Raw genomic sequence first — 12,110 nt, 5'->3', positions numbered from 1 at the left:
AAGCCGAAACGCACCCATGTAATAAATAAATCTAGTTGCGTCCTTTTTAAATGGTACAAGTTATAGTTTTAATTCACTTTTTAATGCAGACTGCAGATTTTATCAATTATTTTTTGAAGTGCGGTTGCGGTGATACCACGCCGTAAAAGTTCATTTCCCGCACCGCATCCGCAGGAAAAAGTACCTCACCGCACCTCAGTTTTTGCGGTGCGGGTGCGGAAAATACCGCACCGCGATGAACCCTATATGCTGCTATGAACTGCTACATGTATGACGGGATTTGTACCTCTATTGTTTATCAAGCACTAAAAAGCTGTGCCTGCAGTAGATGTAGCAATAGAACAAAGTATTCGTAGTTGGTTTCATTGAATGGAATTCTCGTTCCGTGCCATAGAAATATGTGATGCCTCTGCAGTGTAGAACAAAATGAGTATATAATTTTTTGACAAAACCGAAAATGTTGAATTTTGATATTTTTTCTTATTTTCCAAAGTAATCTGAAGTACCAGATCAAAACAAAATAATTAGTGTTAGCATGAAATCATGCCACGCGGATACGTATGTACGTTCAATATCCTAAATAAACTTTTTCTCCATAATAATGCTTCGCTAACTCTCCGAGGTACAGTTATTCAATACGCTGCCCCACATTTTGATGTTATAAGTGTCACTACTTACACAATTGCATTGATTTTTATTGTAGTTTATGTAACGGAGCGGGTAAATTTTAAATTTTTAAATAAATAACATAAATCAGACAGTAAAGAAACAAGACGATCGCAAATTTGTAGTGACGAATAATTCAGTCGAATTGGCATATCGGAATGCGTATTTAATCCAGTACAGACCATGCCAAATTTCCGTGTGTAGGTACGACAAATATAGTGTCAGGAAATGCAGTAAAGTTTTGTGGTATTCCTCTGTCAAACGCGGCGTTACAGTATTACGCCATTGGAAGTGCATCACGCGCCCCCGTGATCGCCCATAATTGGGAATCTGTGCGTGAGCTTTACCGTGTCGCATTACCTCAGGTGCGGGGTGAGCGATAATGTGTTCCCCCATATCGGTAGGTACCTACAGCTGAGATCTGCAAATATTGTTCGGCCTCGCTGGAACACGCCTTGCTTCACTTTTCGAGGCCGTCGATGATCGAGCATAGGTGGGTATGTGCTAGGTGAGGAAAAGTTTATGCTTCCGAGGCACGCACGATAAGGGTATAGTGAAAACTGAAAGCACTTATCGCGAGGACAACTTTGGCATACTAAGCGCACGGATTGACGGCGGTCACCGCGAACACTTTTCATTTCGTTTGTGAACGCCTGGATGGATGGAAGATGGCACTATCGAGTGTGTCGTCGAACGATTTGGATTGTGGTGGCCCATCGGATTCGTTGTAAATCGAACGGCGCGAATGTTTTGAAGTAGGGAACGATATGTGTCTTTATTAATACACGTTATGTTAAATCAATCGGAATTGCGATGAAGAAGGTGTTGGAAAAATGAAAATGATAGCGTGTTATAAATATGACTTGATGTTTAATCCGGTAGTTCATTGTTGCGTTGGTGTCTGACCGGTCCAATATTCGGGATTTTTTTCGTTTAACCAGTAAATGGTAGTGAACTTAAAGTGTGCCATAGGAAAGTAACGTGGTCAGGACGATGGGTATTTCAAAAAACTTGAAAGTGTGTTTAGTGCTTTGTTGTGTTGTCGTGAGCATATCTGCAGATAAGAAGAAACGAGGACTCTACCATGGTTTGTCGGGGTACACGATACCCTTAGGAGTCGGCGGCTATCGGTCGTACCATTCTAGCTCTTATGCAAAACTGCCAGGATTCTATAAAGGATACGGAGGACATGGAGGAGTTCTGCCCCCGGGCTACGCTTTGTTTCCAGGAAGTGCGTCGGTAGCCTCGTATCATCGGAATTTCCCGAAAATTCCGACAGTCTATACTCCATCATACCTTCCACCGCTTGGAGCTCCTTCAACAGTTCTACGGCCTGTTACCAACTTTGCACCGGTGGCTCCAGTAGCCCCAGCATATCCTGTGGCACCACAAATTCCTGCCGCTCAAGTTCCTACATACTTTCCCGTAGCAAATCCACAGCATACATCATTCTTCGCAACATACCCTCAGAAACCTTTTATCCCTGTTGCGGTGCCCGCTTTAGAGAAACCCAAAGTGCCACTGTTTGTGCAGAAGCCACTGTATACCTCCTTCACAAATGTTATCCCGACAGGAGTGCTTCCTACTGGAGTTTATAACCCAGCAGTGGGTATATCCAACGTATCGCCAACATTTGTGGGAGTCCCAATTGCTGGTCCAACCGCCAGTACACCAACTGTATCAACGGCAACCGTAACTCAAACCGGGCAGCAACCGTGGCGCCCCGTTGTACTGCACCATCCAACTCCAACACCTATTACGACGACAGCCTACAAACCTTCCCTAAATCTGTTGCCTCCATACACTCTTTCAACCAACGGGCAGGAACAGATTTACATCAGCAGTACACCTGCGCCACACATACACGATAGCCAACAACAGCAACAGCATCAGCAGACTTTGCTGGATCTGGAACAAGGTATCAGTTAGATGTACATATGCTTGTTATTGCTTTAACTTAAAAAAAAATACTTTCTTTACAGCATCCCTTCATCACCAAAGCCAAGACGATGGGAATGGAGCGTTCAACGGACAACCGTACGACGTAGCTTCGAATCACGACCGGTACAGTGGTCCATCCAGTTATGATGTTGATATCACTCACAATGGATATCAGAAAAAGTAAAACGAAGAGCCGAGTCCAAGGGGTATCAGGGTTCATTTGCCATTATAACTGTGTATAAGTAGGAAAAATCAATAATATTTATTGTTTTACGCTATTTTGGATTTTTATTTACCTATACGAACTTGAAAACGAAAGACGTCAATGCGGAAAGCAACGAACCCTTCTGTTTAAAACTTTTGATTGAAAAGGTATATGAAAGTTATATTTACCCTCTATCATTCTGCTTACTGGTTCAACTACCAATTTTGAATCCGCTTGCTATACTCGAATTATTTCCCATATTTACATTTTTTAAAGAAAATCTCATGATTTCATTATTATTTCATTCTACAATTTCTTGGTTAATTATTAACTTGAAATGTCATAAAACGATTTGCGCCAAAGCCTGAGCAATGAAATTTCACAGCCGGAAGTATTTTATTATTCAAACTATCTTATATGGTCAAGCCCATATGAACTATGTATGCAACAATCAGACGTACCGAATTTTTGATTATTTCATAACCGTACGTGCCAATAGAAAATATCGAAGCCAAAGAAAGTATGAGTTGGTAGCGTAACATCACTAAGGAACGTCACGTCACGTATAGAAAAAAAATAATGGCACTATTTTTATGGTAGCCAAAACATAGCGCATATGAATTGATGGCATGAGAAGAGTTTGTCACACGTGCCATAGTTAGAGCGAATGATGGATAATCCAATTAACCGGTTTTGATTAATTATACATATGTAATAGTCATTTTTATAGATTTCAAGCGCTATTACTTTTTCTCTGCTTTGGATTGTAAAGGAAATAAAGCACTCTGGTCTCATAAATCAGTCACCCTATGCTCGAGCCATGATCAGAGATGTTTCATAGTGTTGGCGGGAAAACAGATCTGCAATTGAATTGCACGCTACGAATTGGTTTGCGACGTTTGTCGAAACGGAAAGTCAAGTTTTACAGCGGCGTCTAGCGCCAGGGCTTTGCTTTGCGATGTTAATGTGATAGCGGTTGGGTAACTTAGGGGTTTCTTTTGCTTAAAATTTTCTACGCTTGCTGCATCGCTATCAGGCGTTTTTCACACAAACTAATCGAATCCAAATTTTCGTTTGAGCCATGAATAAAGTACCATGAAATTTGGAACAATCTCGTTTTTACGCTACGAAAACAGGACAATGACCAAAAATCATATGTGTTATAATTATGTTCAATTTCTCTACAGAAGCGTGCTCGGTAAATAGGTCACAAAATCATAAAATATTATTCATGTATACTTGAGCTGATTCATGATTCTTGGCGAATCAGCCACGACTCACCTTTCGTGGTCATGAGAGTTCACAAAATCATTAAATAATTTTCATGTATTCGTGAACTAGTTATCGATTCCTAGTATAATTGTCACGACTGATCATTCGTCGTCGTGAAATAGTTTACAAAATCATGAAATCTTATATATCAAAACTTGTATTGGTTCATAATTCCTATTCTAATTGTCACGTCTGACCATGTGTGACCATGAAACCATCATCAAAATCATAAAATGTATATGTATTTGTAAAGAGGTTCATGACTCCTAGTACAATATTCACGAAAAAGTAAATAAACATTACAAAGTGAGCTTACCCTATTCATAGGGCTCTAGAGTACCACGCATCAAACCTTCTTACCTTTATTATGGGTAGTCTGGACATTGAAAATAGGGCCTGCTCGTCCATTTTGGTTTGTACCTTTATCTCTTATGCGCAGTTCAAGTTGATGTAAAAAAAATTAAAATTCTTCAATAACTCTAAAACGAATGAGTATTTTCACAAGATGTGTGCGCCGCGCTGCCGATTTTAGGTAAAATTTTTACATGCAGTCTTCAACAATATTTTTACATGCCGTCTCCAACAATAATTTAATTTTTACATGAAGTCTTCAACAATATTATGTGGTTTTAATACCTCAACATTTGCCTGGAACGTCGTTTGCACGAAAAGTCACAGTTAAAAAAGTTATATTAAAAAATCTAAATTTAACGGGGTTGCCTTAGAAAACCCTTTTATAAATCGATAACCTTAAGTCCTACAAGTTCAAGTTGTTCAACAAAATTCTTCATTATGAGCATTTCTAAAATTTTGTCGAAGATACTAAGATACGAAGATTCTACCTCGTCAGTATAAAAAAATAATTTTTCTAGTTCAATCATAGTAAGCCATGCCTATTTTTAATTTTTATCAGATTATGAGGAATATTCATACGAACAATTCCTCCAAAGACACCCTGTGAATATATTCGATGGTTTGGCCTCTAGTGAATTATGTTCAGGTTTTTGACACTTCCGACCACTGTGCGCTGCCTGCTGGCTCATGGTGTATTCGGATTGGTTTGTAGTAGTTGTTAAGCCAACCATCTAAACCTTAACCTCTTCTATTCCGCAATCCTCATCTATCCGGGGCAACCGTTAAATACTGCTTTAGTAGGGATTGTGTTCTTACTTATTTTGTTTTTGTGGTAATCGTCATATTTTTATCCATAGTTACTTTTCCTTACTTGCTGTTTAACCTTCGCGATATATCTGACCTGCTCAGGTCTGCTGCAAATATCGTCACCTGTTGAGACATGAACCGATCCGGAGGTGTCGACCATAAGGATATACATCTGTTTACAACCACCTTCGCCAGGCTTCTTATTCTTCTTCGTGCTAGTCGTTCCTATTGATCTGATAGCTGGTGCTGAGAACTTCTCGGCGGCGGTATTTCACCCTATACCGATGCCCATTTTCGCGATTTATTTCGCTGCCACACCAAAGGAATAATCATCGACGGTAAAATTTCTCTAGACAACGATATCCCGATTTTCTCCAACATCGTGTTTTTGCTCCTTAGCTGCCGTAGCTAGTCCGCTGACTGACATGTGCTGTCTGCTCACTACTGTTGCTAATATCGAAGCTTGTCGAAACGTGAACCGATCCTTCAGAGAAGCCGTCCAACTTGACATACATACATTTTCAGCCACCCTCGCAAAGTTTCGTTCTTGGTTTCTTCATTGACTTGTCTCTAGAGTGACCGAACTCAAATGACATTTTTTGTGTCAAAACGGTTTGCAGTTTATTTGTTTCCTGAACAGGAAGTTAATAAATTTTCAAAAGTAATTCAAAACCCTCATAGGGGGTTGCGCATGGGCATGCTCGGTCGTATCTGACGTCTTGAGTCTAGAGCACTCTAGTTAGAGTGTGGCCAAGAGGCCATGACGTATCCAAACGAACATGAAATTTGACATATTCACAATAGAAATACGTCAGATTTCGGCTCGTTTGGATACGTCAAACGCGTCTTGGCCGCACTCTAACTAGAGTGCTCTACTTGAGTCTGGGCTCTTACACATACCACTCCGACCCCTATTGAAACCTCAAAAACATGATAACCATCATTGCTGGTCGTCCCCATCTTCATCGTTCACAGGCAAGGATAAAGTATAAGGTAGGCGCGAAGCGTTGATGCTCCACGTTCTTAACGGAAGGACGACGATTGATTACTCTTCCATACACTTAAGCAAAAAATATAGCGAATTTCATAGGAATATCGTATATTTTTTGGCCACAAGTAGCACGTATGGAAATCATACGATTATATCATGAAACGGAATTTATTTTGTCAAATCGGTTTGCTGACTTTATTTTCTATAAGGTATCTTTAATTTTTCATAAGACAACATTATACATTTCTCTTATGTTTATGAGAACCACAAGCTGCTCGTATGCAATTCAAACGACTGGCATATACAATAGGTACCTCATAAAATGTTAAGAAAATCATAAAAGTTATGTGTTTTCATATTAATCGTATGAGAACATAGTTTTGTTCTTTTTCTTTGCATCATAAGACAATTCTTATGAATTTTGCTATACGTTTTGCCTGAGTGTAGGTGTTGTGGAGTTGGAAATTTAGAAGTGTATAAGGTCTACATTCAGGCAAAACATATAGCGAAATTCATAAAAATTATTATATGATGCATATATATTATTTGAAAAATTTAACATACCCTCTGTTTGCGCCAGCTTTAGGGTTGCATAAGTTCGAGGAAGTGAGACTTCACTGTAGTACAGGACAGTTAGGAATCGCATAATGAACCAACTACTATAGGCGTTACGGAAGAGTTTGTTGCGTTCAACACTCATACTGCAGTCAGTTTTTCTCACTTCCTGAACAGATCAGTTGTGTTCATCTAATAATTGTAGCAACCTATATATAGTACAAATTGCAATCAGAACATTTAGTCATTATTCATAGTTAATCAGTATCAATAGTTACTCCTAATAACTTGTAACAAACCTTATCATACTACAAGGTCACAATATAGAAGAAAATGAATTACATACAGAATAGTGCCACGTTTTATACTGAACAGTTTGGGCTTATAATAAGTGCCTAGTTCTACTGAATAACCCCACGGAATTTATCTAAGTGACCGCGAGTTCTTACTGCACCGTGAACCGAACAGTTTTCCCTCGTCATAAAATCCGACAGCTCTACAGACGTTGATGTGCGGAAACATTTTGGTCCTTCGAGCCGGATTTATCCACTGTCGGATTTCAAGCCGTTTCTTTCGGTCGCGAAAGTGAACAATATCGAACAATGTCGTATCGCGGTGAAGTGAGTTACACAGTCCTAAACAGGACAGAAAAATGCCGCACCAACAAATAACCGACTGGCGAAAAGAAGCCAGGTTATGTGACGATGCGCGTCACCACGTGCTAGTGGTAAGGTGTATTTGCACCAATAAAAACGAAACAGACCCATGACAAATTATAATTGGCTGGTGAAAAAAAGCCAGGTAGTGTGACGATTCGTGTCACAATGTGTGTGTGCCAAACTACTTATACAGAACGGGCGAAAGAACTTCTCTTGTGCATAACAGTACTGCACAGTGAATTCGACAATCTAGCTGCCAGAAAACATGTGCCAATACCGTTTCGCCCGTGCGTCACAGTTAGAAATCATCGTCATTTTGCGCATTATTATATCGTTCAAGTGTCAGAAATGCTAAATAACTGTGCAGTACGTACCTGAATGAATTTACTTCAATAATTGTTCACACCGAAATCAGCGTAAAATAAAACGCGCCCACCTTTCGAATACCGACAACCGTCTTGGTATCAGAACGTCATCCAGAATCCATCTCCGCCGCGCTTAGTAATGTCAATATGACACGAGCAAAACTAAACGTCATGGTTGTGGTTCACTTATCAAACTACTTTCACGCTCGTCTGTTTCCCGCAAGTTCACACAAAACGTTGATTATATTAAAACCGATTCATTCGCGGATTAACTACTAGTGCGCGGGTAAAAATCATTTGGAAGACCTTACTACAAGCTAAACCGGTTCCATCGTGCGCAATGGACAAGTGCAACGTAAACAAAGACAATGTTGCTTCACAAAGGACAATGGCGAAACAATTGTTGGCTATGGCTCGCCAAATGTGCAGTCCGGTCGACAATCAGGAGATGGCTTGGCTAAAGGCAACCTCATCGTTGGTAAGGAAGTGGTGGGCACAAAGTGTAGCTGCGACTGGCGTTTCGGGTGGGCCCGGTGCAGTACACGACGAGGTACTTGAGGAAATATTACTACAGCTATTACATCACACACGCCAAGCAGAGGAAACCGTTCTCAAGATAGTGGCAGCACCCAAGGTGGATGCCTCAACTCAACAAGCTGCAAAAATAGTTTTTCCGAGATGTTACTACTGCGAAGAACGTCATTTTCTGTTTCGTTGCACCGAATTTAAGAAGTTAACGATGAAGAAGCTTGAGTTTGTGCGACACAGCTGCCTGTGTGCCAACTGTTATGGGTCCGATCACCGGACTCAAAGCTGCCAGAAGATTCCCGATGCCTTCGGTGCGCAGAGAAGCATCACACACTACTGCACATAGCCTACAAGGCTTAGTGCAAAAAAATAATTGCATACAAACAATGGTTTAATTATCTTATATTGGCTTGAGGCCATTTGTTTTTTCTTTGAGTTTTTGCCCTTTTTAATAAATCAATGAATTCTGTTTGAATAATTTCATATTCTGCAACTGAGCCCTGTTTACTATCCACCCACTCATTGGAAGCGAGGAAAGAAGTAACCAGCTTTTACTCCGGCCAGGTGAGTTGCACGGGTATATGTTCAGCCGAAGCTGGATACAGATCACTGCACCTGTAATCAAACCCTCTTCGAACTTCGTTTTGATTTCGTTACCGCTTTCCACATCTGTCTGAGTCAACATTGCAATGATGGTTTGAGCTGCTTGCAGATCTACTGTAGGTCACGTCGATAGCAGATTTTGGAGTGACCCGGAAAAGGGTTGCGACCCTTTAACTTCAGAAACGAATTCGGTCTTCGTTCGTTAAGGCTTTATGACAACAACCAGGCCTGCTCACAATCAGTCAGGCACCCCTGCGGTAATCGGGGGCAACATTAAGGTCCATTCAACCGAATGGCAATGACTTCACTGCGGTGCGCGTCAGTAGGTCATTCGAGCTTGTAACGTAGCAAGCACAGTCTCTTTTCCGGACGATAACTGGAGAGATTGCTCGTCTGTCTGCCCATCGTTGGGAGACAATTCTTCGCAACAGCGGGAACAAATCAGCGCACACTCTCGTTATGAAGCTAGCAGTCTGTTGGCTCGCAGCAGCTAACAACATTCAGCAGATACACTCCAGTCAGCAGCAAAGGCTGCTGAATCCCACCGAAAATGCAAGGCAATCATCATAGTACAACCAGTCGGCGGTGCACACCGCTGAAATTTCAAGGATACTCACCTAATGTTCAATCTACAAGTCATTCAGATGGACGAAATTGAAATCCGAAAGTAGCAGTTCATGTGGTTATGCAGACCATCCGTCGGAAGTTTTACCAAAGGCATTCTCAAGGAGTAGAATCAACTCAACATCAGCAACTAATATTTCACGTAAGGTAGATCAACTGCAACGAAGCAACACCACCCTACCCCTCCACCATACACGATCGATGATCATAGGCCGTTCATCAGCGTATCTTCTACACCATAGTCGTCAGCAGACAGTCACATACTAGAAGTGACTTCGAGGTGCCAGCAGCAAAGCAAGTGGGGATGGCGCGGTTCTGGTTGAAGTTACTGGAACTGCCATCCCAACTTAACCCAAAGTTAAGTATTTTAATTGTTACTATTGCAACAGAAATTTATCCGTTTTCCAATGCAGGCTCTGATACAGAAGGCAACATATACGCAACCCACGGCAAAAAGGCATAGTTACGTCATCGCGACTGCTTCAGTACTTGGATCGATACTACGGGGGGTAGAGGTGGTCAACAGAAGGAATCAGCTAGGGGTGGACACTCCTATCGACTAAATTACCAAAAAGCACCATATCGCAAGGCGAGTGGTATAACCAACATCAACAACATGGTGGCGACAACAACAGCAACAATTCGTGAGTGGTGGGACCAGCGGAGTCGTTCGGGTCTTGTTTTATCGACGCCGACTGCATAGCAGTTGACGGAGTCGCACTCAAGTCTCCCGTCCTCGACGCCCATGGTACACCACTGATCATCAAGCAACGCAAAAGCATACGGACCGCTACAATACGCAACGCATTGGTCAAATGATAACAGCACAGCAATTGATTAAGCAGCAACATTGAAGGGCGAAGATAGTAAACAGCAGCAGACTAACATACTCAAAAATATTAGCATATAAGAAATGAATTCAGCAAATTATATCTTAGTGTAGGATAGAATAGTACATCTCAGGATCTATTGAAAGATCCATCTTTCAAGGCGGGCGGTTTGTTTGCGCCAGCTTTAGGGTTGCATAAGTTCGAGGAAGTGAGACTTCACTGTAGTACAGGACAGTTAGGTATCGCATAATGAACCAACTACTATAGGCGTTACGGAAGAGTTTGTTGCGTTCAACACTCATACTGCAGTCAGTTTTTCTAGAAGATTCTCACTTCCTGAACAGATCAGTTGTGTTCATCTAATAATTGTAGCAACCTATATATAGTACAAATTGCAATCAGAACATTTAGTCATTATTCATAGTTAATCAGTATCAATAGTTACTCCTAATAACTTGTAACAAACCTTATCATACTACAAGGTCACAATATAGAAGAAAATGAATTACATACAGAATAGTGCCACGTTTTATACTGAACAGTCTGGGCTTATAATAAGTGCCTAGTTCTACTGAATAAACCCACGGAATTTATCTAAGTGACCGCGAGTTCTTACTGCACCGTGAACCGAACAGTTTTCCCTCGTCATAAAATCCGACAGCTCTTCAGACGTTGATGTGCGGAGACACCCTCAATATTCTGAACAATTTAAAAATCATTTTTGGGACCTTATGCACAAAAAATTAGCTGAGTCATTTTACTACGCTGTACTGGTTTCTGCCTATGCTAAACGTGGTTAAAACACAATTTTTGACTTGGTGTAGCTTAATGCACGTAACTTCATCGAGATTAAGCTCTATTTTAACTTTAACTAATTGTTCCACTTCCTGAACTGTGGGTCTACCACGAGTTTTATTAAAGTCGATCGAAATCGTGTTATCCCGTAGTACGGGTACTTTTGTTTCATTTGGCAAACTCATTTCCCTCCGCAGCCGCACAGTGATCACCTTCCATACAAAAGTCGGACAAAACCTCAAAAGTGGCATGAATTTGATGAAAACTTCACATTAGGGTAATTTTGTGACGCTGAATTCAAGTGTGATGCTTATTTTTTGTTTTTTTATTGCCTCAAAATTTTGGCACTTAGGGTGGTTCGAAAATTCAACATTTACGAATATAAAGTGCACTATTTCCGAAATTTCATTTTAAAAAAATTAAGAGCGGTGCATTTTTGAGCATAATACACATTTTTTCAATTATTGATAATGATAAGACACATCCATAAATTATATTACGAACCCTGGGTAGTCAAAAGCTACCATGCGTCTCCTTCAGACGTATCATGAAAAATGACCTTTTTTCATACCTCGGGGCAGAAAGGGGCAAAACAAGATATTCATTTTTGGACAGTACAATAATTTTCAAGTACCATGAGCAACAAGCAATCTTTCCGAACCGTTTCAAAAAAAGTATAGCCACTTTGAACATTATAACTTTAAATTATTGCTCGATTTATTATTTGTTTTTCATATCTGAGCGAGAAGAAAGGTTTGTATCGACTAAATCGAATGGTAGCTATAAGTCCAGCGAATAACCTTTCAAATGAAATCAGTTTGGTCCTAATCGGAATCTTAACTAAAAAGATATATTCATTTGAATAACTTAGGTTTGAAAAAAGTTTTCCTCAGAATTCATCATCTCTTTCACCTT

The 12,110-nt window shown here is 40.5% G+C and overlaps 1 protein-coding gene across 1 annotated transcript; it reads left to right on the top strand.

Moving 5' to 3' along the window:
* The first annotated feature begins 1,659 nt into the window (after positions 1–1,659).
* LOC131683398 (uncharacterized) lies at positions 1,660–2,791 on the top strand. Its single transcript, XM_058965343.1, has 2 exons — positions 1,660–2,584; positions 2,649–2,791. Exons 1-2 carry the CDS (start codon positions 1,660–1,662, stop codon positions 2,789–2,791), a joined length of 1,068 nt encoding a protein of 355 aa, XP_058821326.1.
* Positions 2,792–12,110: the final 9,319 nt, after the last annotated feature.

This window comes from Topomyia yanbarensis, chromosome 2, assembly GCF_030247195.1.
Source record: "Topomyia yanbarensis strain Yona2022 chromosome 2, ASM3024719v1, whole genome shotgun sequence".
NCBI classification, from domain to species: Eukaryota; Metazoa; Arthropoda; class Insecta; order Diptera; family Culicidae; genus Topomyia; species Topomyia yanbarensis.
The sequence above is the reverse complement of the archived record's forward strand: the minus strand, read 5'-3'. Positions and strand labels throughout refer to the sequence as shown.

Coding starts and splice junctions, on each gene's coding strand:
- LOC131683398 (XM_058965343.1), top strand. CDS start 1,660: ATGGGTATTTCAAAAAACTTGAAAGTGTGTTTAGTGCTTTGTTGTGTT. Junction 2,585..2,648: donor TTTGCTGGATCTGGAACAAG/GTATCAGTTAGA, acceptor CTTTCTTTACAG/CATCCCTTCATCACCAAAGC.